The sequence below is a fragment of the Pseudorca crassidens genome, chromosome 9 (genome assembly GCF_039906515.1).
Source record: "Pseudorca crassidens isolate mPseCra1 chromosome 9, mPseCra1.hap1, whole genome shotgun sequence".
Taxonomy (NCBI): Eukaryota; Metazoa; Chordata; class Mammalia; order Artiodactyla; family Delphinidae; genus Pseudorca; species Pseudorca crassidens.
The window spans coordinates 95,149,919-95,177,779 of NC_090304.1; the positions used below are offsets into that span (position 1 = coordinate 95,149,919).

Below are 27,861 nucleotides of genomic sequence, written 5' to 3' on the forward strand. Positions count from 1 at the left end.
TGAGGAGGAGGGGTGCAGGTAAAGGAGGGGAGAGGAAGGGGAGGCACGAGGAGAAACAGGGGAGGAGCTAAGTGGTCAAGCAGCGGAGATAAACCCACCCCCGGAAATAAAACACCTCCCAGCTGGCCCTGCAGCTGTCACCTCCTCCCTCTGACCGAGGACACGGTCCCTTTAGCCCTTCAAGCACCACAGACCCTACAAATATTCAAGTTCTTTCACAGAAAGGAAAGCACCTCAGAGCCACTAGGAAACAAGTGGTATTTTATTCCTTTTCGTCGTTGTTGAGGAGAGATCACGACACAGAGAACAGCAGTCCTGGTCACAGCGGCACGGTTTGGTTAGTTTCCACGAGAACACGATGAGCGGGAGGGGCGGGGTCTGATTTTCCACTCTCTTCACCAGCTTCGACCTCGTGCTGTTCCCCCTGCAGCAGGGCTGTGCGGAGCCCTGCCGGGTCCCTAACCCGCAGCACAGCCGCTGCACTTGCCGTTCTGGCCGGCGACAGGCGAGCAGAGGGTGCAGGAGCCCCCGCTGCTGCCTGGCCAGTGGGATGTGGACAGAGAAGCAAAGGACCCCTGCTCTCCCAGCTGCCCCTCCCCAGAGCACCGGCCCCAGCTGAATGCACCCCTTCAGCCATCACCTGACAGAGCCTCAGTCCAGGGACAGGAGTCTGAGTCCAGACGAGCTGGGCTATAGATGGGCATCTTGGGAGCAGGAAAGGCTGGAGAAGGGGGTGGGGTTCCAGAGCCCACGGGGTTATTGCTGAGAAGATATGCAAGGGGCACGTTCCCCAGGGGCGGAGTAAGGTGGGGCAGATGGGCACCAGGGAAGGGGTGAAGCTGCCCCAGGGCAAAGCGGGCTCATCGGCTCCTTGCTGGGAACCTCCCACTGCCAAGAGACCTCAGAACAGACTTGGTCCAGGGACAAATATGGAAGCAAGGTTCTTATAAAAGGAGTGAAGACGGGCCATGTAGAAGGATCACGAAGGTGATGTAAACCTTCCCAAGTCCCAAGCCGATCGGAGACTCCGCCCGTGCCCAACCCCTCCATCCACCCGTAAATCAAGAGAAGGAACTGGCCTCTTAGGGACAAAGCAGACTCCCGGGAGTGGAAGGTGATGGGGCCATGGAGAGCAGAGACGAGCTGACAGCCACATGGCTCAGCTCCTGCCCGGGAAAGTGGGGCCAGGTTCACTAAGATACAATGTCATCCACGAACAAGCAGCCACAAAGACCACATCATCAGACAGACACACACACACACAGACACACGTCACAGGAGGCGGACGAGACCACAGGCGGCAGGGAGGCAGGGGTTGCATCATCAAGTTGAGGACAGGTGTCGAGGGGTTGGGGAGAGGGTGGGGGACACACAAGTTCTTGGCTTCTCCTGGGGAAAGATCTGTTGCTGAAGTGGCCGGTTTTCTTAAGCATCAGAATTTGCATCTAAAGGTTCAAGCAGCTGCCTTCAGGTTCTGGAGGTTGAAGTGAGAGAGAATTTAAATTAAAACGAAGCTCTGGCTTCCTTTCAAAACTCTTTACCTGCTCGTCTCCCAGCCATTAATTAGGACAGACCCTCTGCCCACGGAAACTCCCAAGATGAGACCCACTCTGAGTGCCTTATTCTCAGCAAATCAAGGAGGACGAGCCTGAGAAGCAGGGCCAGGAGATGAAGGTGGAGGAGGGCGTGGAGCTCAGGAGAAGGGCTCTCTCAGGGGGATGGAACCTGGTAGATGTGGAAAGGAAATTGTTAAACCCGGGATTTCTATCTCAGGACACCTCCAAGAATCGCTCACAGTCCTGAGACTCAGGAAAACAGGGTTTCCGAGGAAGTTCTAGTTAAAAAAAAAAAAAAAGACAACTGCTGGCTCAAGGCTCTCTCCCTGGAGCCTTCCCACACCGCTCCCCAGATTCCGAGCTGCCAGCTGCCATGACATAGACAGAACACCGAGCTGCAGCTGGGATGCCTGCCTCCTGGATTGGATCTATGGCCACGTCAAACTGAGGCATCTTTAACCTTCCCGAGGCCCAGCTAGAAGACAGGAGGTAATGAGCCCCACTCTGCCCACCCTTAGGAAAGAATTCAAATGCTCCACAAGTGCCCTGTGTTATTACCGTGATGGTAAAAGCTGGCGTGCCAGGCATTTTACATCCAGAAATCTCCTTTAACTTACGACTTAGGATAAAGTATATCCCTTATTTGTGTGGAAAAAAAGGCAGAAGTGAGCTGAGAGAAGACTGATCCCCGCCACGCCCCAGTATATTCCAGGGTATGTTACCAAGGGAGACGGGCAGGAGCAGAGGGGTGTAGTGAGACGCAGCACTCAACTACAAAGCCCTGAGCTCGAGTTCCAGCCGCTTACTTACTATATGTATGGCTACTCTGTCTGACCTCAGTTTCTTCATCTGTAAAATGGGGCTAAACCCTACCTGTCCTTCTTACATCTTCTGGCAGGCTTGAGTGAGTTTGTGTTTGTGGCAGCATTTATTACTTTCCTGCATTACTGTTGATATAATGAACAATGGAAACGGATACTAAATAGAACTAAAAACAGCGCCCCTAAACGTCAAGAACTGATAATGCTGGTATGGGGGGGGTCATATACTATTCTCCCTACTTTTACGTAGGGTTGGAAAGTTTAAGACTAAAATGTTAACTTTAAAAAGCGGCCTGAAGGTACTCTCTGAATCATCACTGAAAGCCATTGTCTTTATGCTACTTTGACATTAGGAGTATTTCACTGACTAATTCTCTCCCAAGTCATGCCCACGTGGTAGCTAGGATGGCACCCTATCAACTTGACTGCTGGGTTGCTACGGAAGCTCTATTTCCCGACTGCTCATTCTGTGTGTGTGTGGTACACCTGGGAGGTTTCAATCCGTCTGTCTCATCACCCTTCAGACATGAGCCTCCTGAGAGCACAGCTCATAATAAAAGCTGGGCGCATTGCAAGAGCTAGCCCAGTTCTTCCCTGATGACTCCTCGGCCGGACTTCAGTCAGAACAGTGATGGTGACAGGAAGATGCAGGCAGACAGCATCTTACCTTTGTGCCTGAGGGCTGCACTTCAGTTCTCTGCTTTCTGGGGCTCCGTTGCTGGAAAGAGAACCAGAATGGAGGGTAGTGCATGAACCCCTCACCCCAGCGGGCCACCCCCTGCCACAGCCGTGACTGTGCCTGTCTCTGGGGGGAACCTGACCCGCACAGCAAAGGTGACTCATGTGGATTTCGAGTCAGACAGACCTGGGGCAGATCCTTGTCCTGTTATTCGCTTGTTAGAGAACCTGGCACGTTCCTTAACTTTTCTGAGTCCCTTGGTTGTAAAATGTGGAGAGCGACGCCTACCCCGAGGGGCTGTGCGCCCATTAAATGAGAAGTGAAGCACTTTGTATCATGCCAAACACTAAGAAGATTCCCTGTAAACAGCAGCCCTCAGGAGCAGCAGCCTGTTGGTGGAGGGGAGGGAGCGATGCACAGCAGAGCCCTGGGGACCCCCCACTCTGGCACTATGCAAGCACGTCTGACCGGCCAGCTCTCAAGAGACGACGGCACCTGGCAACCGTCCCCGACCCTCAAGCTGTAGGAGAACCCTTGCCCATTCCCTCCATCCCACCTGGGCGGGTGGTCCTGACACTTACCATTTGCAGTGACGAGGTTCTCCACCTGGGCCTCCTCGTCCCCTGGAGCCCTGCAAGAGGATGAAATGCAAGCCCGTCAGAGGTCTCCAGGGCAAACCCAGAGAGCATCGCCACTCACCTTGCTGGGGCAGGGCCCTAGGATCCTTCTCCTCCAAGTCATAGTGGATCATTCCCCACCATGGGGCTCATGGGGCGGGGGAGGCCAGGGCCAAAGGGGATGTAGTCAGGGGAACTTACAGGTACCCTTCAATGTCGGCCCCTGAGAGAGCTAAGTACTGGGAAGAGATGGCCTAGGGCTGCATGGGGTCTTGGGTTGTGTCCTGCCACAGACTTTGGACTCCTGAGGTCCAGCGCTGCCCTGGGTTACCATGGTGGACTAATGGGTTGTGCCCTTAGGTGGAGGTAGAGGGTGGGCGAAAGGAAGCCCAACATTCCACAAAGCTCAAAGAACCTCATGAGCAGGTGACCACAGGGCAGTGTCACAAGTCCTGAAGAGAGGAGACAGATCTCAGGAGAGGCCCGGAGGCCCTCTGCTTCCCTTCTCCCAAGCCCAACTCAAGGGCCTCCAGACAAGGATCCAGCATCTTCTCCCCCTTCCCCCACCCCACACATACATCAGAAAAAGGAAGGATGGGCTAACCCTTGATGTTCTGACCTCTCCTCTGCCCCAAAGACTGTCTGACAATCCTCAAAACTTCCACCTCTACCCCAACACACACAGCCTGTTTCTGAGACAAGAATCCAAAAGCACACTCATTTGGGGTCACACACCACAGGCCCCTCCCTGTCCCCTCTTAGCGTCATCACCCCAGATGTCCACAGCCATGGCATCCTTACCGCGGCTTCTGGTTAAAACCGCACTTGCACCTACGACCTGAAAAGCAAAGAAACCATCCAAGGTCAATGTCCTGCCTTAGCCACAGCAGGGCTGCCCAGTGAGTCTGTGAGACTGTGCGAACAGCAGCCCCGACTCCTGGGCACTGCACGGCTTGCACAGCTGCATGCGGCGATCCCTGGTTGGAGCAGGGCTCTTCGGCGGCCAAGGTTCAACCGTCAGCAGTTTGGATGGCTACAGCACCACTGTCTGCTTGACCATGTAAACGCAGACAGCTCCATGCAGCCCAGGCTCACGAGGGGAAACACACGCAGGGGCACACCCCTTGGAGCACTCTAAAGACAGCCCCTGTCTCCTCTCCTGTGACTCCCCCACTCGCGCCCTGATGGGGACAGCAGGGGGACAGCCACCTCCGCCCCTTCGTATCTGTGCTTGTTTTCATCGAGCACTTATTTTGTTCATTCTTCACTGTTTCACTGAGCACCTATTATGTGCCCAGCAGTGTACTAGGCCCTGGAGGTAACTAGGAAGACAGACAGGCTCCTTCCCTCTCCAGAAAAGAGAACCGCCAGTCTCTTACACCGTTCCCCACTCACTTCACAGCTGCAGACATTGCCCTTAGAGTGAACAAAGGAACAAACAAACTTACTTAGGATAAGCAGGATCCCCACCGAGAAGAGGACCACAGCAAACACCAATCCCCCGATCCTCAGGGTCTGGTAGTCTGCCAGAGGAACAAGAGTGAGAGATGAAAGAGGGGAAGGGCCAGGGAGAGCGTGTCCATCCCTCCCCTGGACGGGGCTGTGCCTCCCCCTCCCCACCCAGGGTCACTGTCCCTGCTCACCATAATGAAAAGGGTCCTTTTCTTTCTCCTGCTCAGCTGCTAGAAAAACAAACAGGTGTGGTCAAGGGGGAGACAGCTACACATCCTGATTCCCAAATATCCTACCCTGTCTCACAGGCCTCACTCCCCACAAAGGAATTCCTGGGAAACAGGGCCCACGAAGCAGGGATGCCCAGAGAAGCACGGAAGGGTGGGCCTGCCTGCCAGGGCCAGCCTAGAAGCCAAAGGCAGGTGCAGCTCAGAGCACCAATCAGTCTGCATTCACAGCATCCACATTTATTGCTCCTTTGTACCTTACGTCATCATCAAAAGGCAGGGTCTATTTTCCTCTTGTTATAGGTGGGGAAACTAAGACCACGGAAGGACACGTGACTTGCACAATCTAGAGACTGATGTACAAGGCTGACTCCCAAAGTTCTGGTTAAAAGTCTACAGGGACCTGGTGGGCTTGAGGGCTGGAGCCCATGGGGAGAGGTGGGCAGGCTGGAATAGGGGCTGTGTTAGCTGCTGCCTTCCAGGACTTTCTTTGCTGACTAAAGGCGGGACAGCTGGTCAGACATGTAGAACCTGAGAGCCCCCCAACCCTAGTGTCCCAAAGGGCCTGGACCTTCCACCAGAAAGGGGTACTTACCATTGGCCAGGACCGCCGGGGCCAGCAGGCCGCACAGGTAGAGCAACACCACCTCCATGGCGTCTGGGGACGGAGGGAGGAAAATGACTCTCTGGGTAGGAGACTCCCCACTCCAACCCTCAGGGCCCCAGTTGGATTCCCACCCCGACTCTGAGCTCTCTCCACACGGTGTGAGGTCAGACAACAGAGCCAAAGCAGCTGACGTTTATAGACTCCTTATGGAGTGCTCTGCACGCATGAGTTCAATTACAACAGAATCAGTTCAACTAGCAGGCACTGCGACCAACCCATTTCGCAGGTGAAGAGGCTGAGGTTAAGGAGGTGAAAGGGCACTCATGGTAGCGAGTAGCGCAGTCTGGATCCCAACGCAGCTCAGGAATGCCTCTGCCCGGCTGCCTCTCTGGTGCCAAAGTCATAAAACCCCAAGGGCTTGGGAGATCACATCACCTGTGTCCTCCTCTCTGGGCCACCTAGAGATGTGGCCATCTCTAGCTCATTAAGATGTCTGGGACTTTCTGGCCCGGTTCCCTACAACTGAGACCCACTGGCGGAAGTTCTTCTTTCTATCAGATTAAATGGGGCAGGTAAGCCAGGGGTTGGGGAGGAAGGCCTGCTGTTTCCTGGACTCGTTAGAGTAAACCCTGAAATGCTGACAGCTCTCCATCAAGGTACCCCTCACGCTCTCCCCTCCAGAGTGCCCAGGTCAACTCTTCCTATAGACTTTAGTTCATAATCCTCCAGATAGGTGGTTTGATTAAACAAAGGGAGCACGGAGACATGCTCTCTGAGCATCGGCGCCCTGGTCTCTCCTTCCCCAGAAAGGGCCTGAGACTTCTGCTCGTGAGCTCAAGCCCCTGGTCTCTGGGGTCAGTGGCCCCTGGATGGAGGCAGAGGGCAGGGCCGGTTGGTCCCTCCCAGGGATGGATTTCGGTGCAGTTACACACACCTCATTCCTGGGCTTAATTAAAGGAATGTGGTAAAGAGCCAGAGAGGAAAGGGGAATGAAACCTGAAACACGAAGCCCAAGGCTGCTTCCTCTTTCTTAGTGGGGTGAGACTGGCAGCGGCCTAACCCCCTGCACACTGTCTAGGGGCCAGGACCATGCTTGCTCTGTCGGTTCACGCCCTATTCCATTCCGGCCCCGCAGCCAGCAGCCCCCAGCTGCCCTTCACCTCCCAGCCAGCAGAGGTCAGAACAGCTCCATCCAGGGTCAGGCCAAGGCACAGACCCAGAACTCTGGACTCCCAATTCAAGGAGCGTTTCTCATAAGGCAGTCATTTGCCTTCAATGCTACTTCATTTAATATTTGTATTTCTTTTAAGTTTCACATTACATTTTATATGTACAAAAATATATGTGGGCTTCCCTGGAGCAGTGGTTGACAGTCTGCCTGCCAATGCAGGGGACACGGGTTTGAGCCCTGGTCTGGGAACATCCAACGTGCCGCAGAGCAACTGGGCCCGTGAGCCACAACTACTGAGCCTGCACGTCTGGAGCCTGTGCTCCGCAACAAGAGAGGCCGCGACAGTGAGAGGCCCGCGCACCGCGATGAAGAGTGGCCCCCACTCGCCGCAACTAGAGAAAGCCCTCGCACAGAGGCGAAGACCCAGCACAGCCAAAGATAGGTAAATAAATAAATAAATAAAATTTAAAAAAAATATATAACACACATGTAATGAAACATAAAGGAGACACCCATTAAGTAACTTAAGAACTAGAACTTTATACGTACTGCTACATTTACTTCTATTTTCCTCCAACCCATCCCTCTGCCTTACTCCCAAAAGTAAACAGTACCCTGAATATATATTTTTAATCAGTCCCTTGCTCTTCTTCAAAAAAAAATTTTTAATTAAGATACCATTCACATACCATGAAATTCATCCTTTTAAAATGTATGATTCAATGATTTTAGTATACTCAGAAAACTGCAACCATCAGCACTAAGAAACATTTCATCATCTCAAAAAGAAAGCGGGTCCCCACTGACAGTCATTTCCCATTTTGCCTTTCTCCCAGTCCTGACATTAGTCCCTGACAACCACTAATCTACTTTCTGTCTCTACGGACTTGCCTATTCTGGACATTTCATATAAAAGTATCATAAAATACATGTCCTTATAGGTTCTTTGAGTTTATTCTATTGTTTTTTGCTTTAGATTTATCTTATGTTGGATGCCTAGTTCATTAATATTTAGCCTTTCTTGTTTTCTAATATCAGCATTTAAGACTATATAACCAGGGCTTCCCTGGTGGCACAGTGGTTAAGAATCCGCCTGCCAAGGCAGGGGACCCGGGTTCGAGCCCTGGTCCAGGAAGATCCCACATGCCATGGAGCAACTAAACCCATATGCCACAACTACTGAGCCTGTGCTCTAGTAGTGGGGGGAGCCCTCGTGATGGGATTAGTGCTCTTCTAAAAGAGACGCCAGGAAGCCCTCTTGCCCTTTCTTCCATGTGAGGGGTCTGTGAGGAGACGCTGTCTATGAACCAGGAAGCAGGCCCTCGTCAGATACTGAATCTGCTGGCAACTTGACCTTGGACTTCCCAGCCTCCAGATCTGTGAGAAATAAATCGCTATCGTTTATAAGCCTTCTAGTCTATGGTATGCTGTTATAGCAGCCTCTGAACAGACCAAAACAGTATTCAACTTAACAAAGATTTTAAAAGTCTAAAGTTAAAATGTATAATAGTTATTAGGTACAATACTCTTCTTGAAAAATACAAATCACCCCCTTCATGATATATATGCTATTACTGTACCAATTTTCAGTTCTTTTCTTAATCCTATGAAACAGACGCTAGTGTTTCTATTTCTTGGAAAGAACATTTGTTTAGATTCACCCACGTGTATAGTGGCCAGCCTTCAAGCGAGCCCCCAGTACGTCCTGGTATTCACATCCTTGTATACGCCCCTTCCACAGTGCACCAGGGTTAGTCTGTGTGACCCATAATATATGGCAGAACTGATATGTCACTTCCAGTATTAGATATAAAAGGCACCACAGCTTTCTTTTCCTGCTCTCTCTCTCTCTGGGATCGCTTGCTCTGGGGAAAGTTACCTGCCATGTCTTAAGGATGCTCAGGCATCCCTGTGGAGAGGCCCACGTGGCAAAGAACTGAGAGCCGCAGTTCAAAAGCCCACTAGGAAGTAAGCCTGCCACGAACCACGGAAGTGAGCCTGGAAACAGGTTCTCCAGCCTTCACTGACTGCCACCCTGGCTGTCAGCTTGAGTGCAACCTCATCAAAGACCTCGAGCAAAACCACCCAGCTAGGCTGCTGCCTGACTCCTGACCCTCAGAAACTGTGTGAGATAACAAACGTTTGTTGTTTTAAGCTACTGAGTTTGGCGGTAATTTGTTATGTTGCAACAGATAACTAATACAACTTATTTACTAACTCATTTGTTCGTGATTCCTTTTGAATCTCAGACCTCCATCAAGCCATTTTCTTAATTCCCAGAGAACATCTTTTAGAATTTTCTTTAATGAAGATCTATTAGTTGTAAACTCAGTTTTTGTTTATAATTTCACCCTTTGGGTGGACAGACTCTAATGTGATCCCCAATAATTCCAACCTTCTAGTATTCAAACCTTTGTGTAATCCCCTCCCCTTGAACAGGAGTAGCAGCTGGGACTTTCTTCTAGCCAGGAGAGGGGTTATTAGGCGAGCAGGGCCCCTCCTGGGAGTAGGAAGGACACATATCAAGGGTTCCAGGCCACTAGTCACTGCTACACCTTCCCCTCAGCTCCCCCCAATCACCTCCATAGATGCTCACGTTCAAGTTAATCCCCCACACACATACACACTGAATTCCTAGACGGGGTTATACGATAGCGGGTTCTGCAAGGGATAAACAGGTGAACAGGACAGGGCGGCAAGGTTTGAAAGCAGAGGGCTCTGGTGTATCAGCAAATGTGAAGAGAGCTTCACAAAAGGCAGAGACTACATTCAAGGTTCAGCCAGCAGGGCACGGAAAAGGGGAGCAGGGAATACAACAGGAGACCTGGGACATTTCCATGGAGGAGTTGACATTCCAGCTGAACCTTGAAAGCAGGATGGGATTTTGATGGACAGGGGTAAGAAGAGAGAAGAGGAAGGGCATTCTGGCAGAGGACACAGCATGAGCAAAGGCAGTGAGAAGGGAAAATGGGAAGCGGGGATAACAAATAGTATTCAAGTTCAAGTTCGGTTCAAGTGGAACCTCAAGGTTCTTCATTCAGTAGTGGTCACCTGGGCTTCCCTGGTGGCACAGTGTTTAAGAATCCGCCTGCCAATGCAGGGAACATGGGTTAGAGCCCTGGTCCAGGGCTCTGGTCCACATGCTGCAGAGCAACTAAGCCCGTGAGCCACAACTACTGAGCTTGTGCTCTAGAGCCCCTGAGCCACAACTACTGAGCCCATGTGCCACAACTACTGAAGCCCGCGTGCCTAGAGCCTGTGCTCCGCAACAAGAGAAGCCACCGCAATGAGAAGCCCGCACACCGCAATGAAGAGTAGCCCCCGCTCACTGCAACTACAGAAAGCCCACGCACAGCAACGAAGGCCCAATGCAGCCAAAAATAAATTAAAAACAAAACAAAAAAAGTGGCCACCTTTAGTGGCTTCCTCAGAAGGATTCTGAATGAAGTGGGGCAGGAGAGAGGGCCTTCATCCATTAGTAATGTCTACATAGCGCAGGAGGGGGCCGTGACAGCCATCTGCAAAGTATTTGCCATTTCTAGAGTAAGATACCTTCCAAAACAGTGAATAATCGGGTTGTGTAAAGCATGAGGGTGTGGGTGGTGAGAATTCTGGTAAGACACTTGGGAGACAGCCTCTAGAGATCTTGAATGCCAGGCTAAAGAGTAAAGACCTGTCTTTGTATTCTAAAGAAAACATTCCTGATCAAGTTACAGTGAGCTGAAAGAAATACTGTTACAGATTTGAAAAGGGACCAACTTCGCTCGGTCAAGCTGCTGCCCAGGCCTGGACTATACCAGCCACACCTCAGCACAAGCTTCCTCAGGGTGCCTCTTGGACCCCCACACCCATTTTTTTAAAATCCCGCTGGTACCCCTGGCACTGCCCTCGAGTCGAGTGGCCATGTACACATACAGAGCCTCTGACGGGACACAAAACACCTTTCTCTCACTGATGCACCAGAGACTCTCTCTCTGCCTTCCCTCCCTCCCACACAGCCGCCCCTCTGTGTCCTACACCCTCCCAGTTCCCACACATTCCTTTATCCCAGAAAGGAAGCTGGGCTGCCTGGGGCTGGCTAGGGGGAGGGGGAGATTAAGAGGTGGTAGAAGTGGTACATCTCATTTCCAGGCCACAGAGTTTAAGAAGTAGATGGAAGAAAGGAGGGAGGGATCTTTGGAGGACGGAAAAGCAAGGCAGAATTGGGTGGAGCTGGGAGAGGACGTTCGGGAATATTACCTTAGCTTCCCGTGCATGTGAGGTCATGGACCCCCTACCTGGGGTTGCCTGAGGACCTGGCTCCCTGGGAGGGGGCTCTGGCGAAATCATCACTGTTAGATGGGGAGTCTTGAACTCTAGATCATTCAGATCATCCTCCCCATGTAGAAAATGGAACCAGTCACATTTTGCTTCCTCGGCAGCATCTCCTGAGAAAGGATTGATTTTCCATTCATTTTTCTGCTCCCTTCCATGCTCTCATTTATCTCTACATTGGTAAACAGCTGACACGTTGGGCGGCAATAGCACATCCATGTTAATTTTCCTCCCTGATCTCTCTGCTGTCTGCACACTTGCTTTTCTGCATGTGCAGGAGAAAAGCAATCAGAAGAGTTTCTCCGGTGATTATCTTTCCATCTGAGTCACATAATTTCACATAATTGCTGGGTAAAGCTGCTCAGAAAGAGAAGCCACTAGTTGATGATCCAGCATCATGCTATGTTATTTTTGATTACACGCAGCAGCGAGGTAGATCAGAATACCCAGTTCTATTGTGAAAATAACTCAGAAATGACCTCCCTTTCAAATGTATAGGCTCCAAATTACAGTGGAACATCATTATCTCATCCTCATCTCCGTCTCACTCAGCCCCCAAGGCCTCACCTCCCATCCCTTCCATCCCACCTGCTTGCCTTCCTTTGGGTTCAGCCCATCAAAAACATGCCCAGGGGTATCATCAAGGCCTGGGTACTGGCAGGATCCCCAGAGAAAGATGAGGCCCCCTCTCCAGACAGCACATGCCAGAAGGGAGCCTTTTATGGGGTCACAGAACGCCCGAGCCCCAACGTTTAGGCTAACAGGTTACCCTAGACACGTTATTGTATGATTTAGCCTATGACGTATCCAAACCTTTGCGACAAAGAAGCTGGTTAAAAGAAAATCCCACTGTATATAAACAGGATATACGCAAGATCTGAGGTTTGCCAGACGGAGTTAGAATCACAGAATGCCAGTGAGTTCGAATGACTGAGATGAAAGCTCTTACTTTTTATTTGAGGAGACTGGGGCCCCAAGAGGAGTGCTGCAGCCAATTCGTCCAGCTAGTCAGGGGCAGAGCCGGGCCCAGAACCCACGCCTCCAGCCCCTGCCTACTGCTCTGGTCTGCTGGGATTGGGCAGTGGGCGGGCCAGGGCCGGAGGAGAGGAGCACAGTGACGGCAGCAGGGAAGGCTGAGCAATGCCCGAGAGCCCTCGGGCAGCCCAGCCGGAGCCAGGAAAGAAGACACGGCACCTCTAGGAATGCGGGTGACGAGGGCAGTGAGGCGGGGAGCAGAGAAGCACTGCCAGGCTCCTGGGCTCTCCATGAGAACACCATCTTGGGAGAATTCCCTGGCGGAAATGAGAGGAAATGAAAACTCTGGGATGGGAAGCCCATATTTGAAGCCTAGCTTGGGGCCTGGATTGGATATAAGAAATGATAATAATAATCACGATAAGCAGCATACAGGTCAGGTGCTATTTCTGCTACTTTAAGTATTCATTCTCATTTAATCTTTAAAAGTAGCCTGTGAAATATGTGTTACCATCAAATCCATTTTAAAGGGAAACAAATTGAGGCAGAGGAAGAGCAGTCCCCTGGGGAGTGAGAGCTGGATCCCAAACTTCTGCCCAGCTCAGTCTGCTTCCCTGCTGGGGGTAGGAAGGGTAATCTTCCTGCTGTGAGTCGTGGATTCCAGCCCGCCCAGCCCCACATCCCAGGGGAGGGCTCACACCCACTCAGGGCAAAGGGCCATGATGGGCCACCTGCACTGCTGCTCCCAGAGGGCTTACCTCCCAAGCAACTGCCACTCTGTTCCTTACTCCTGTCCCAGTCCAGCGGGCTTAGGCTGCAAGGCTCAGCCCCCTGAGAGAATCAAATGAACTCTGCAAAGAGGGGTTCCTGCCTCTGGGTGAACATTTACCAACCAAGCCCTCTAACATTGTTGGCTTCATACATACTCACGAGAGAAGGAGACAGCGGCATGGACAGTGCCTGCCAGCTCACCCCCAAAAGAGAATTTCTATTCCCTTGTTGGACAGAGAGCTGTTCACTGGAGAGGGTGATTTTTTTTGGTAACAGATTATGGGATTTATGCTGTTGATTAGGTCAGAGGTGACAGCATGGTGTCGGGAGCAGTGGGGGATCAGCCAACTCCCCTGCCCACTCCAAGGCTATTACAAAGGTCAAGTGAGATAATATATGTGAAGGTTCTTTGTAAACTGTGAAGCTCTGTGATAAGAATACCTAATATTTATTAGGCATTCATGGCATGCCAAGTACTGTTCTAAGTGGTTTACGTGTACTAACTCATTCAATCCTTACAGTAGTTCTAGGAAATGGCTCTGATCATTCCCATTATACAGATGGAGAAACTGAGGACACAAAGGTTAAGCAAGTTGTCTAAAGTCTTTGCTCCCGAGTCCTCGCTTTTTTTTTTGAATTTTATTTTATTTATTTTTTTATACAGCAGGTTCTTATTAGTTATCTATTTTATACATATTAGTGTATATATGTCAATCCCAATCTCCCAGTTCATCCCACCACCACCACCCCGCCACTTTCCCCCCTTGGTGTCCATACGTTTGTTCTCTACATCTGTGCCTCTATTTCTGCCCTGCAAACCGAGTCCTCGCTTTGAACCACTCCACCATCCTGCCTCTCTGCCACCCGGTGGCGTTGGGGCCTTGAACAAGTCACTCTACCTCTCAGAGCCTTTGCTTCTGAAACTGTAAAACAGGAACAATAACAGGCATCTCAGGAGCTGGGAGGATTAGATGAACCAGCCTCTGTGCATGCACAGTTAATTGCCCACACCTTCCCCTCTGGAGGGGAGACAGCTCCTCCCCCACTCCAAAGCTACAGGTCTACTGGGGGCTGCCAATCACAGCCCCTCCCTTGTTGCTAAAAGGACTGGGTTTGAGACTTCGGTATTCCCCCAGGGGCTGTCACATCGTCTGGAGGCAAGGGAAGAAGGGTCAAAGCAGCCAAGCTGTGAAATCTGGGGGTGGGGGGATCTGGCGGGGGCAGTCAGGCAGCAGCTCACAGGTGAAGAGCCCGTGGGAGAGAAGCAGGGAGAAGAGATGGGGACAGGGTAGTGGCTGACCGTGCTCCAGCTCATCTGTTCTCAGCCCAGCGCTGCTCTGCCCATCCCACAGGCCGGCCGGCTCTATGAACCGGTAATCCCTGCCTTGCCCCCAGGCAGATGCAGTGCTGTTTGGGTCATTTGCGATGAAGAGATACCATGTCACAGCCGAGCACTCTGCATGGTAAATACCAACTGCTTTTTAAGTGTCAACTGTTGATTCTATCACCATCCCCCCAACTCTTTCCTCAGCTTCCACCTTTATTATCTAGCTTCTCTTGGGAAATGGGGAAGAGATACAGAGAACACAGCTGGGGAAAGGCCCCGGGTGCCCCCTTTCACTTCCCAACACAGGCGGGGGACAGGCCTCAGCCCGCAGAGGAAGCAGGCAGAGGAGGGCTCTACAGATGCAAAAGGCTCCCCAGAGCCACTGGCCTCCAGAAAAACAGGCTGCATCACCCAGGGCCACCAACAAGTGGCGTGGGGAGCTCAGATCTGCCTGGGACAGCAGGGACGGGGCCACATGGGTGAGCCCCTACCAAGAGACACAGAAGCAAGACAGGACCTGAGACAGAAGAGGAAAGAAACCCCAGAGGAAGAGCGGCTGAACGGGGAGGGGCCCAAAGAGAAGTGCGAGACAGGCAGGCAAAGGGAAGAGAAAGGAAGAGTCTGCAGGACAGAACGGAGGCTGGCCAAGGGGAGGGGCTCCCAGCAGAAACTGAGCAAGAGATGCACACGGTGACAAAGCAAGGAGAGGCGGAGACTGCTGAGAAAAGAAATCGGCTTTGTAGAAACATCAAGCAAGGCTCCACGCTGGGAGCCCTCCCCATGAGGCCCCAGCTGGGCCTCCATCCTTGGCTGCCTGTGTGCCTCCACCATACCCTGCCTGCCCCAGTCACACGGGTGCTCCAAAGAGCAGAGAAGGGAAAATGCCCCTGGGCAGGGCGTGGGGAGGAGAGTCAACGGACAGCTGCAGCTCCTGGGAGAAGACATTTCATCCCCCTCCCTGACTGTAGGACAGCTGCCCAGTGGAAGACACAGGGTCTCTGCTGTCCAAGCAGCCTGCTGGGCAGGGCCGAGCAGACTTCTGCTAGACTGGGATACTGTGCACCCTGGTCCTCCTGCCTCTTGGATTTAAGGGAGGTTGAGGCAAGATATATCAGCGCAGAGACTCTTGTCCTACAGCCCCAGACCCTCGAGTGTACCTGTGGCTGTCGTTAAGACAAAGGGGGACCGATGGTGTTGTGTACGCTCCACCCAACCCTGCTCCTGCTACCTGCCCACGGTGGCTGAAGGGGTTGATGAGGGTGATGGTGGTGATGTTGATAACACCAAACATCTGTAAGACACCCGACTCACCAGGCAACTTCACAAGCATTAGCTCAAAGGAACATCACAACTGCAGGCGATGCTGGATATCATTGCCATTTAACAGATTAGAGAAGGTGAGGCTCCGAGTTACGTTGCCTCGTTCAAGGCCCCACAGCTAACAATGGCACAGCTGGCATCGGCTCCTAATTCTGTGGATGCCACATGCTAGGCCCTTTCCACTCTTCCTTGCTGCCTCCCTGGCACATGTGGCAATGCATGGGGACTAAGGGAAATCAAAATGCTGACCTTGACCCAAGACCATGCAGGGCTCATTGGACGGGAGTGTTCTTACCCAGGCCAGGGGAGAAAAACCAGTGTGAGAGAATAACCCAAATAAAATTAAATAGCTTTATTTAACTTTGGCATGTATTCTGTCATTTTTTCCCTTTCACAGTTTCCTGCTCAACTCTATTCTGTCCACTACGACTGATGTGAAGGCTGGGACCCTGGAGCCCCTCAGGAGGCGGGAGGAGGCCTGGCATATCCTTCAGCCATCGCTGGCCCCCAGCTATTCACAGGTCTTCCCGTTGCTCCCAGCTGAGCTTCAGCACCACCACGGTCCCTGCTGTCCCTCCCCAGTCTCCCCACAGCAGCTGCTGGGCACCCTGATGCTCTCTGCCTAGCAGAACATCAGTGTATGTATGCAGGGAGCTACACAGCATCCCAGACCAGTTGTAGGGCATCCTGTCCATTGGAGCTAAGCTCACAGGCGATGCCAACAGAACTACCAGCCCAGCAACGGACAGCCTTTCAGAGCAGACTGCCAAGCTGCAGATCCCCTTCTCTTCTGGTATGGTTCAGAATTAGATTAGGGTGTAGAATTGAAATAAAGACCACCCCTACTCAAAAATATATCCACGCCCACAACATTCTCCCAAGGAGAGAGTTCTTAACTCAACCAAATGCTTCGTTTAAAAGGTAAATACTTACATTCCTAACAGTTATTTATATCTCGGCCTGAGTTATTGAATCAGATTGCTTTCCAAAGAGCTGAGATCCGCCTGCACTTAGGTGGAGAAATTGGTGGAGAAGAGAGGATAATTTTGGAGCAAGGTGTAATTTTGGAAAGAGTGGCATCATTATCCTTCCAGTAACCAAATTAACAAACATTTCTTGATGGCCTACTGCTGCCCAGGACCGTAGTCATCACTGGGGGAGCTGCAGCAACACAGTCCCTGCCTCATGGAGCTTACAGTCTTAACTGAGTTCACAGGATTTCCTCCCCGCCTGCCGAACTCCACGTGGTGTCGGTGGCAAAGTCCCAGCCACGCTGACTCCTGCGCTATCCCTATCGTCTTCTCTCCCGTTGCTCGCTCTATAGTTCAGACCCTCATCATTGCGCCCCTGGGCTGCTGGTATGCTGATCACTTCTCTCCCAAACTCAAGTGTATCATGGTGCTTCCATATTCTATTTATTTTTTAAAAAATCAAAACTTTTTATTCTGGCATATAAATACCTCTAAGTCTATCCCTTTTCTACCCTTTCAGTATTTTCTCCCATTACTTTCAGCTAAGATGGTCTACTCCCATCCCCTGCCACGCGTGTTTTGATCTCCAGGCCGTTGTATATTCTGTTCCCTCCACTTAGAATGCCCTTCCCTCCCCTGTTTATTCCAGTTCTCAGCTCTGGCTGCACCTCAGGATCACATGGAGAGCTTTTTCATAATAATAATAATGGGGATCAACTATGCCCCATCAAATTCTAAACTCTGGGGGTGGGACCAAGGCATCAGTAATTTTTAGAATCTCTCCACTCATTCTAACGTGTAGCCAAGGTTGAAAAATGCTGTCTTTGTCCAACTGCCACTCCAGCCCACGGGCTGACTTTCTTTCTCCAGCCTGTGACCTGTCATTAGCACTGATTTGCCACACAGCACATTCTGGTTTAATGCTCTCTTTAATAAGGTTCTCCTGCCTGGAAGCTCTCTGTGCTACTCCACAACTTGTAAGACCTGGGGCGGTGCAGACAGCCGGCGAGTGCTGGTTGACAGATCGATGTTTGTCTCGAGGAGTGGAAAACACAGCTCTGATCACCAGGCCCTGGAACCCTGCTGAAGTGGGGGCACTAAAAGGGACTGGAAACCCAGCGCTGTCAACAACGACAGTGATGAATCGTGCTGATGTGATAAAAGTTGCACTTTACCTTTGTGATTTTCCTCCACCAAACCCATAAGCCCAGTCTTATCACGAGAAAAACGTCAGCTAAATCCCCATTGAGGGGTATCCTGCGATATACCCGACGAGTCCTCTTCAAGAACTCTCAAGATCATCAAAAACAAGGCAAGTCTGAGAAACTGTCAGAGCCAAGAGGACCCTAAGGAGACACGACAACTAAATGGGATGTGGTTAACTGGATGGGGTCCTGGAATAGAAAAAGGACCTTAGGGAAAAACTAAAGAAATCTGAATAAAGCATGGTCTTTAGTTAATAATAATATATCAATATTATTTCATCAATTGTAACAAATGTACCACACTAATGTAAGATATTAATCAGGGAAACTGTGCAGGAGGGTTATATTGGAACTCTCTGTACTAGCTGTTCTGTTTTTCTGTAAATCTAAAATTTTTCTTTAAACAGTCTATTAAAAATAACTTAATACATTTTTAATTCATTTTAAAACAAAACAGCTCCCCAACCACACATGCTCACCTTCCTGGCAAGCGGTGTGGAGCCCTGTGCTCTGCTGGTGGTGTCTGATGTTTCTGTGATAGGGGCTGGGCTTCTGGTTCAGACCAGAGCCAAAATCCAGCAAAGGCTTTTAGAGCTGCCTTTTCAAACAAGTGCTTTGGGTCCAACCAGAGGTTGCTGATGGACCTGTACCCTTCAGAGGAACATGCAACGTGTTCCCTTGATCTGCATGTTAAACGCTCATCAAATAAGCATAAACATAAATTATTCTCTTTAATAGCCTAACTATAAAATTCCAGAGAAGGGCTGAAGAGCAGAGAGAACTCAAAGCCTGGGACTCAGGAGAGAGCAGAGGGTGGTGACATTCTCACAGGTCGAGGGGCTCACAGTGGCTGCTGTCACTTTACTGACTTCTCTGCACTGCCCCAGGGCAGCTGGACCTCCTTACAAGCAGGGCCGGGCCTCTGGCCCCCATCATCGCTGCTGACACCCACCAGGGTGGCCCCTTCCTACCAGACCCCTCTCATCACAAGGGCCCTCAGGCCTGGCAGGGCCCCCTTGTGTAGCCCCATCCCTGGGTCTGCCCCACCGTCCTTCCTTCAGGGAGGAGGGCACCCCACAGCTGGGAGGCTGGAGGCTGGGCCCGCTGGTCCCCATGACTCAAAGCTCTTCCCATTCCGTGAGCCCAGACCCAATCCAACCCGGCTGCACAGGGGGCATGGGAGGGACAAAACTGCTTTATCACGTACAGAGAACTTACTATTTTAACTCGGAGGCACCTTTATCTTTAATGTGGGATTACTTCTGAGGCAAAGGAAGAAAAGACCTGACCACAAAAAGAAATAAGACCCTTTCCCTAGAAGCGGACACACCGAATTCACAAATCACAAACACAGGCCTGGTTTCTAAAAAGATTCCCTGGAGCGACCTGAAGCTGGCCCACCAGCAGGGTCAGAGGGCCTTGCTTCCCCCTCCCCCATCACTGCCGACTATGACCGTCTTTGCAGCGCCATCCCAGACATCACCCTGTGGGCTGTCCCAACAGCCCTCAGAGGCAGGCACACAGGGCAGCGTTGTGCGGCCAACCCCAGCACAGGCCGGTGATACAGTTGTCCAGAGTGAGTAAGGGAGCGGGACTATGCCTGCCACCTGCCAGCCCAGGGGCCCGTGCCCCTGCCCCCCGGGGGATCTCAGTCCAGTTCCGGGGAGTCTGGATGGTGGGCAGCCTACTGACAAAGGCCCATTCAAGAGAGGCCAGACGAACAGTCCTAGCAGCAGAAACAGAAACTCGGAGCAGCGGCCAGAGGCCCAGGGGCCAGGCCCGAGTAACCCTGCCCACAGCCAGACCACAGTCCCTGCCCCTTCCAGCCTCCGCTCAACAGCCAACCTCCTCTGAAAGCACAGCTCCGGGCGGCGCGTTTGAACCTACAGGGCACTTTGTCTATGCTCACGTTGTCTTGAGGGTAGAAATGACACAGGGATGCACCCTGACCCGTGGGCCTGCATACCTGGAAACCTGCCCAACCTGGTCCCGTCGCCTGCGTGGAGGTTTACCCGACCTCTGCTTCGGGAAATGCACTGTCTCCTCCCTCCTGCCACACGCCTCATTGCCCCAGTTCCCACAGAGCCAAGGCCCACGCCTGTCTCCAGGTACCACCATCACGACCATGTGCGTCTCTCCCATCAGACTGTGAGCTCCTTGGAAGCAGAGGCACATTCTAGGCATCTCTGAAGCTCCAACACTTTGCATAGTAGCTGCTCAGTAAATGCCCATGCCTGAATGAATGGATGCTTCAGTATCGTTATGCCTTTAGTCATAATCCAATCTAAGCCCAGAATAACCTGAGGATCTGTGTGGAATTTTAAAGGAATTTTAAAACTTTCTCAGTGCTCCCCTGCCCCCACCTCCTCCAGCCAGCTCTCCAGGTCTCCGTCAAGCCCCAATCACCAAAACGCTGTGATGAATAAGCTTCCTTCCATCGCCTTCAGCTCTTAAACACCTCCAGACCTCCGATAGGGTCTGACTCTTAGTTTTCAGACTCTACCAAAGGAACAGGCAGACTGAAATGACACATGGACATAAAGGAATGTATCCTTCAGGTATGTGTGGTGGGTACCTGGGTAGCAGTGACAGGTGGGAGAGAGCTTAGAGGGACAAGTGGGCTTTCACCGTGCCCTGGTGGGTGAGGACTTTTTCCCACATATGTTCAGTTCACAGATGGTCTCTGGGCTTTCTCCATGTCTGACACTGTGCCAGGCCCCGTGTGGGGCAAAAAACAGACCTTGCCTTTGAAGAGGTAGGAGCGGGTATGGGGAGCAGGTGTGGGGAGCAGGTGTGGACATAAGTAGCTACATGAAGGCTCGGTAGGCGTGTACTCTAAGGGAAGAGTCAACCCAGCATTTCACGGGTACCAGGAAGAGGAAAGCTTGTCTGTTTACTTGGAATTAGGAAAAGCTATTTGAAAGAATGAGCACTGGAGAGAAGCCTCAAAGGATGCTATAACAACAACAATGTCATTTTAATAATAACCATGTGTCATTATTATTACTATTGTTATTATTATAGCAGCTAGTATCTACTGAGTGTTTACCATATGCTGGGCACCAAGAAGCATTTGACATAGCTTACCCCTGGCTCAAACCTCATGCCCATTTGACAGATAAGAAAACTGAGGCTTAGAAGAGTTAAGAAAACTAGGAAGCGTCAGCACCCAGATTACAGCCCAAGTCTGTGCGTCTCCAAAGGCCGCTACCCCCTACTCAGCTCATTCCTGTTAGGGCCTGAGTGGAGGCAGAGGGTAGGAAGTGCAAGGCTCAGGATGACCATCTGGAGAAGGGGCCTGGAGAGATGGCTGCAGCCGAGTTCCTGAGAGCCTCGAGGGCCAGTGCCAAGTACCTGTCCTCATTAATAGGCAATGGAGGGCTTCCTTGGTGGCGCAGTGGTTGGGAGTCCGCCTGCCAGTGCGGGGGACACGGGTTCAACCCCTGGTCCGGAGGCTCCCACATGCCACGGAACAACTAACCCCACGTGCCACAACTACCGAGCCTGCGCTCTGGAGCCCGTGAGACACAACTACTGAGCCCACATACCACAACTACTGAAGCCCATGTGCCTAGAGCCCGTGCTCCGCAACAAGAGAAGCCACCGCAGTGAGAAGCCCGCACACCGCAACGAGGATCCAATGCAGCCACAGATGAATAAATAAATAAAACAAATAATTTTTAAAAAAAATTTTTTAAAAAAAGGGCAATGGAGAGATCGGACATATGGGGCCACAAGGTCAGTGGTAAAAGGATGGGGGCTGAGAAAGTGGAAGGGAAGAGGCGGTCACAATGGTCTGGGTGAGAGACTGCACCGGGGTGAGGTGAGAGGGTGCTCGGGAACCTGTGAGCTCATGCCTGTGTGTTAGGTACGGAGATTATGTATGTGTGAGAAGGGGAGAGTGTGTGCCAGTGTGAGCGACACACGAGCAAGCGTGGAGCCCTGCTTGTTGAAGAAGGACGTTGCAGGGCCTTCCCAGGGGAGGTGCGGGTAAGGTCAGCTGGGGAGAGAGGGAGGGACAGGGCTAATGGATGGATCTACCGGTGCAGGAGGGCTCCGGTGAATGAAACCAGCATCTGACTTTCTCACAGCTCTGTGGGTCCTGGGAAGCCCACAGGGCCTGGCATAGGGGAGGGACTCAGTTAACATTTGTTCAAGGGATGGCTTGTATGAATTTAAGACCTCGCCTCTTGTCCCTTCCCAGGCCTGGCTTTGCCCTCCAGCTGCATGGGGGGCACTGTCATTCCTCCCTCATCCCTGGCTTCAGATCAGATCTTCTGAGCTCAGCAGGCACCTTCCCATGGTCCCAGCCTGGTTCCCAGGGCCCCAGCCCCGCTCCCCCGCGCATCTTTGTAACAAGTGTGTTCCTGTGTGAGCTCCAAGCTGACTTCATACTTTCCCAGGTCAGAGGGCCCCTCCCCCTTCCCATTCCAGAGAAGAGAAGATGATGCCAAATTGGTTCCAAGCTTTTGTCTTGGCCAGAGACACCCTGCTTCTCATTAGAGACAGAAAACCCTGATCGGCACCTCCCGTCATGCTCTCCAGCTGGTCCAAGGCTCTCCGTCCAGAGGATTCATAGACCCAGCAAATGATGGCCTTGGACCTCATCCTCTCCAGAGACCACATCTCCCAAGACTCCACCCAGCCCCAGTTTTCATCCTGGCAGAAGAGACCAGGTGCACATGGTGTCCAGGGGGACCGGCTACTGCAGCCTGAGAGAAAGAAGCCCAGTCTGAGCTGCCTGAGCATCTCCTGGCCCACGGGGCGAAAGGGGAGGCCTTCTCCGGAGTGACCGGAAACCAGCCCCTTTCCTGCTCAGCTCAGCTACAACCCTGTGTTATGAAATCATGAGTACAGTTTGTCACCCGGAGAGAAAAGGGATCTCTTTCAAGACTGTACAATCTATAAAAATTAGGAGGCAGAAATGCCTTAGAAATCATGAAATCTAGCCCCTCTGCTGACGGATGTGGAAACAGAGGTCTAAAATCGTGGAGGCTTTCAGCTGCTTGAGATCAGTCTAAACCATTTCTGACTTTTGCCAGAAACCCAGTTTGTATCCTAAAGGATATCTGTGTCATGAATGCACTTCCCCCTGGAACACAGCCAGGACTACAACCTGGGTCTGTCTCCAGTTCACAGCCTTTCTGCTACAGGCTCTCTGCCTCCAGGGGCTGTGCCTGTCATGACTGGTTTGCTTCCTCCAGGGTGTTCAGGCAGAAGCTGGTGGGTGATTTGTCAGACAGTGAGTCCTGGGGGCTGCCTGGCACAGTCTGCCACCCAGATGGCAGCCAGCTAGGTCCAACAGGGCTGGGCTCTGACTTACGGGGGGTCTGGTGGGCTGGCTTCCCTATGGCTGTGGGGAGTTTCCAGGGTCTAGGGAAGTGCTCCTCCTGGCCCCTCTCCGGGCCACATTCTCCCAGAAAATAGGATGGAGCAGGCTCCCCACCCACTAGGGCACCCACACTTTGGAAGGGATCCTGGTCCCCAGAGGATTGCTGGCAATAAAGAAAAGAAGGCAAGTGATGTGGGACAGGAAGTATGGGGGTCACAAATCCTGGCTAAAGAGTCAGAGGCCTCAGCCACAGCTGGGTGTGTGACCCCGAGCCTCAGTTTCCCCATCTACGTGATGTCCTGATTGGATGTTCCCCTTCCGGCTCTGAGAAATCTAGGACTCTGAGGTCAGGGACTGTGTCTTCCTTCTCACCCTCATGGCCCTAGCAATGAACACATTGTAAGTACTTAAAACAATTCCTTGAATAATTGAATGAAATGGGGCCTAAGTCAGTCCAGAGATCACAAGGCGGCCAGGAAGGAGACCCTTGCCTCCGGTGACTACCACGAGGACCCCTAGAGAAGCGACAGGTCTTAGAAAAGCCCTGGCAATCCAGGAGCCCTCTGCAAACCCACTTCCTCTCCTAGATGCACAGATGTGGCTGGCGGAGCCAAGGAGAAAGCAGGAAAGTGTACCTGCGGGAGGGAGGATAGCCTGGACCTCCTCCCTGCCATCACCCTACCTACACTTTCTACACTCACCTGGCTCCTCTTTCTGGCTCCCCTCTCCTCCCAGCCCCCATCCAGGCTTTGTCTCCTCTCCCTGCCCTCTCTGCTCTCCGCTCTCCGCTCTCCAAACACAGTCACACTTTTCCTCCCTCCTCTGGGGAGGCTCAGAGCCTCCTGCTGGTCCCAGAGCTGCCTGATCCTCTGCTAGGCAGGAAGACTCAGCAGCAGAGTCCAGCCTCCTAGGAGGGGCCAGGAGCCTCAGGCTTTCTCAGGGTCACGGCAGGTAGAAAGCTGCCATGGAGAGATTTAAATTCTGGTCCATGCCCAGCCTCTTGCATCTAGCACCTAGGAGAGGGGCTGCCCTCTGAGGACATCTGGAAGTGCATTCCTCTCCACCTTCTTCTGCAGGGTTCTTGGGGAGGTGTTTCCTTCTGGCCGTCTTGAGCCTTCCCCTACATGCTCCTTGGCATAGAGCTAGGAAACTGCCCTCTCTCTTCCAGCCTGAGACCTACTGCGAAGAAGTACTGCGTGTGTGTTGGGGAAGCAATGGGATGTTATTGCTGGTATGTGTGAAAGCACACACCGTGCGATGACAGACTGTACGTGTGGCATTGGGGGTGACGTGTTGTGGTGTGGTATATGTATGGTGTATTCGGCGTGTTGTGTGGTGTACGTGTGGTATGATATATGTGTGTGTGTGGTGTGTTGATGCAGTGTGTGTGGCAAGTAGGATGTGCGGTGTGTGTGTGAGTGTATAGGTGGTGTGGCAAGTGTGCATATGTTTGGGGTGTGTTTGTGATGCGTACTGTGTGTTGGGGGGCCTGGATGGGGTAGGGGCCACATCACTTTGAGCTGGGAGCTAGCTAGCTCTCCAGAGTCTCCTACTCTGAGAAGTCAGGGATAACCAGTATCTAGGCAACCATGTTGGGGGGAGGGGAGGAGATATGGAGGTAAAGAATGGGCAGGAAAAGGAGGGAGGCTGAGAATTGAAGAGGGGTTTCTATGGCAACTACCGGGCAGGTCACGTGAAAAAGGCTAAGTTGCGGAAACAGATATACATATCCACACATACACAGTATGAGGGTACTGGGCCCTCACAGAGGGATCCTTCAACAGAGGACGTGGGCTGCCCACTGATCCATCTCCAAACCTGGAAATCTGGGCCCAGCCAGAGAGCACAACGCCAAGGAGACAAAGCAAGTGGAGACAGAGGCCCCATTCGTGGCGAGAAGCCCCGGCAGCCACAGCCCACCGTGTCTGGAGGTGGGCAGCAGGGGCCTAGCCAGGCCCATTGCTCCAGTGTGGCTGCTCCCTGCTCCCACCGTCGGGTGCTCCCTTTACCCGCCACCACTTGTAAGAGCCCAGAAGCGAGCGCCAGAAGCCCCAGGCGGCCCTTCCAAGTCTCCATGGAAGCCCAAGAGACACAATGGGGAAGGCTGTGCCAGGGCCAGCCCTGCTGGGGAAAGAGGGCTGGGTACCAGGAAAGGAGGGAATCGGGGGGGGGGGGCGGTCAGGGCCCCCTGGAAGAAGCTAGGACTGGTTAGACGAGAGGAGAGGAAAATTGATGGCAGCCACTCTCATGAGCCCCATGCCCTGGAATCAGCCTTCCTTATCTGCCCCCATTCCCAGCGCCCACTGCCCAGCCCCAGCTCTCCCTGTCCCCCAAGCACCGAGCCAGCAAGTTCCATTTTGTATGGTTATGTGTGCACACACACAGCCGGCGCCCTCCCTCTCTTCACCTCCGCACACTCCACTTAAAGAGTCCAAGCTTCCAAGTAACAAAGGAAAACCCCCTGGACACAGCGGAGAGCAGCCCTTTCCCCTTCTCCCAAAACCGTAGCCCCAAGCTCCAGGTAGCGGCAAGCCCCTTTCCAGAACACCTTCACTCCCACCGCCACGGCCTGCCTCCCCTCGGCAGCCCCTCTTCTCTTCCGACGACCACCTCCGGGTTTCCATCCCCTGCCCGGTTTCCGCGGCCCAGGCGACAGCTGCCCGGCGAGGACCGCTCACACCCACCGAAACAAACCAACCCTGGCAGCATCCCGGTGCCCCGCGATCTGTCCCCACCCCAGCCTCTCTCCCTCTCCGGAAGAAGAACCCAACTTTGCCACGACCGCAGCCACTTACCTGCACGGCGCGGTCCCCTCCGAGACAATCCCAGGAGGATGCGCGGAGTCCAGAGGAGCCTGGGAGCGGCGGGGCTGGGGGCAGGGCTGTGGGCGAGGCTTTCGCTTTTTTCCCGCCTCCCCTGCTGGGAAGGGTTGGGGCTTGTTGGAGAGGCGCGTCCTGCAGGGGTGGGGAGTGGTGGGCGGGAGCTCAGCCGGGGCTGGGCTCCGGCGAGCGCGATGTCACCGTCCGCCGACCTCCGGCTGGCGTCCGCGCGCAGACCCTCTCCTGCTCGCCGCGCGCCGCCGGCTCCTCGGAGCGCGCCGCCGCTGCTCCCGGGTGCGGGAGAGATTCTTTTTCAAAGGGCGGGCGGGCCGCTCCGAGAAGCAACAGGAGACCGCCGTCGAGGGCGCGGGCCAGCGCCGGCGCGCATTCGCCGCCAGCTGTGGCTTTTTGGTTTTCCTCTGCTGAGGGTGGGGAGGGAGCGAGACAAACACGATGACAGAGCTAAGTGTCTCTCCGAAATAGTAAACTCGGGGAGGGGGGGAGGGGGGACGGAAAAATACGAGAAAACAACCCAGCACCAGACACAGCAACCCACGTTCATTGGAAGTCTTGACAATGAAGTGGGATGCGCACCTAAAGCATGAATGGCTGTGTCGTGGGAGCGCGAGCCGGTTCTGGCCGGACTTGTCATTTTCAGCAAGAGCCAGGGGGGCTGCTGAGGGCGGGGGCTCGCTAGAACCACAGATTTGCTGCCCAGATCCCCCTCATCAGGGCCCCTCGTCCTGCTCCTGCCGGCTCACAGTACCGCCCCCTCCCCAGTCCACTCCTCAGGTCCAAATTCGAGACGACAAACTTAATGAACAGATTTAAATCCTAGCTCCGCACCTGCACCTGTGATGTGACCTTGAGCACAGCACTGAAGGGAACACTTGAGCCTCAGTTTCCTTCCATGTGAAACGGCGATGAGAACCCTGACCCCCGGGAGCTGAACCCAGCGCTCAGAGCGAGCGCTCTGTAAGCCGGCAGTCGCTGCGAGGCCCGAGGCCAGGCACTGGCAGAAACCACGGACACGGCAAGGGCTGGCCACTCGGTTGGTAGCCAGGAAGCCATGCTGCCGGCCATGAGGCTGCCCAGCCTGAGCCAGGAGGGGGATCGACAGGATTGGGGGTGGGGGAGAGGGGGCCGGTTCCTGAGAGAGGCTGTAACTGTCCAAGCCCGAGAGGAGCCGCAGGGACTTCCTTACACACCCGGAACCCTAGTACGCTGGGTACTGCCAGGAAGCGACCCAGCCCTACCTCAACACCCCAAGCCCTGGCCCTCAGTTTTCTCATTTGTGAAATGAAGGACATGGGCTAGATAATCCAGAGGCCCCTTCCAGCTCGAACCCTAGATTGAATTATTTTAATGAATGGTCCAGTCTCAAAACCCCAAAGCAGGAAGTATACATGGATTCCGGAAGGCTTCGCACAGATGTGGAAGCCATAAATGGCCACTGAGAAAGAGTGGGGAACCCTCGAGAGGACAGGTTGGACTCCATGAGCACAGAACCTTGGACAGAGTGGACGTCTCTCTGGCCCAGTCCCGAAGTTCCTTGGGTGCCTTTGAAAATCACTCGCTAGGCCCATGTCCTTGGGCAAGTAGATTAGTCCCTCGCAGACGCCCTTGAGGACTGCCTGCCAGCATCTCACTGTGTTGCCTCTCGGAGTTCCTCCCGGTGAGGACACTTCAAACCCAGG

The 27,861-nt window shown here is 52.9% G+C and overlaps 1 protein-coding gene across 3 annotated transcripts; it reads right to left on the reverse strand.

Moving 5' to 3' along the window:
- Window positions 1–244: 244 nt before the first annotated feature.
- On the reverse strand, window positions 245–26,435 carry FXYD6 (FXYD domain containing ion transport regulator 6). Of its 3 annotated transcripts, none has more exons than XM_067751156.1 (8): window positions 26,141–26,435; window positions 5,948–6,010; window positions 5,317–5,355; window positions 5,122–5,196; window positions 4,475–4,511; window positions 3,638–3,687; window positions 3,045–3,095; window positions 245–1,474 (listed from the first exon to the last, which is right to left on the reverse strand). In XM_067751156.1, exons 2-7 carry the CDS (start codon window positions 6,003–6,005, stop codon window positions 3,067–3,069), a joined length of 288 nt encoding a protein of 95 aa, XP_067607257.1. In that variant the 5' UTR covers window positions 6,006–6,010; window positions 26,141–26,435; the 3' UTR covers window positions 245–1,474; window positions 3,045–3,066. The 3 variants fall into 3 exon arrangements, with proteins under 3 accessions (XP_067607257.1, XP_067607256.1, XP_067607255.1); XM_067751155.1 differs by having other exon boundaries at window positions 5,317–5,352; window positions 26,141–26,276; XM_067751154.1 differs by lacking the exon at window positions 245–1,474 and adding an exon at window positions 1,492–1,725 and having other exon boundaries at window positions 26,141–26,276.
- Window positions 26,436–27,861: the final 1,426 nt, after the last annotated feature.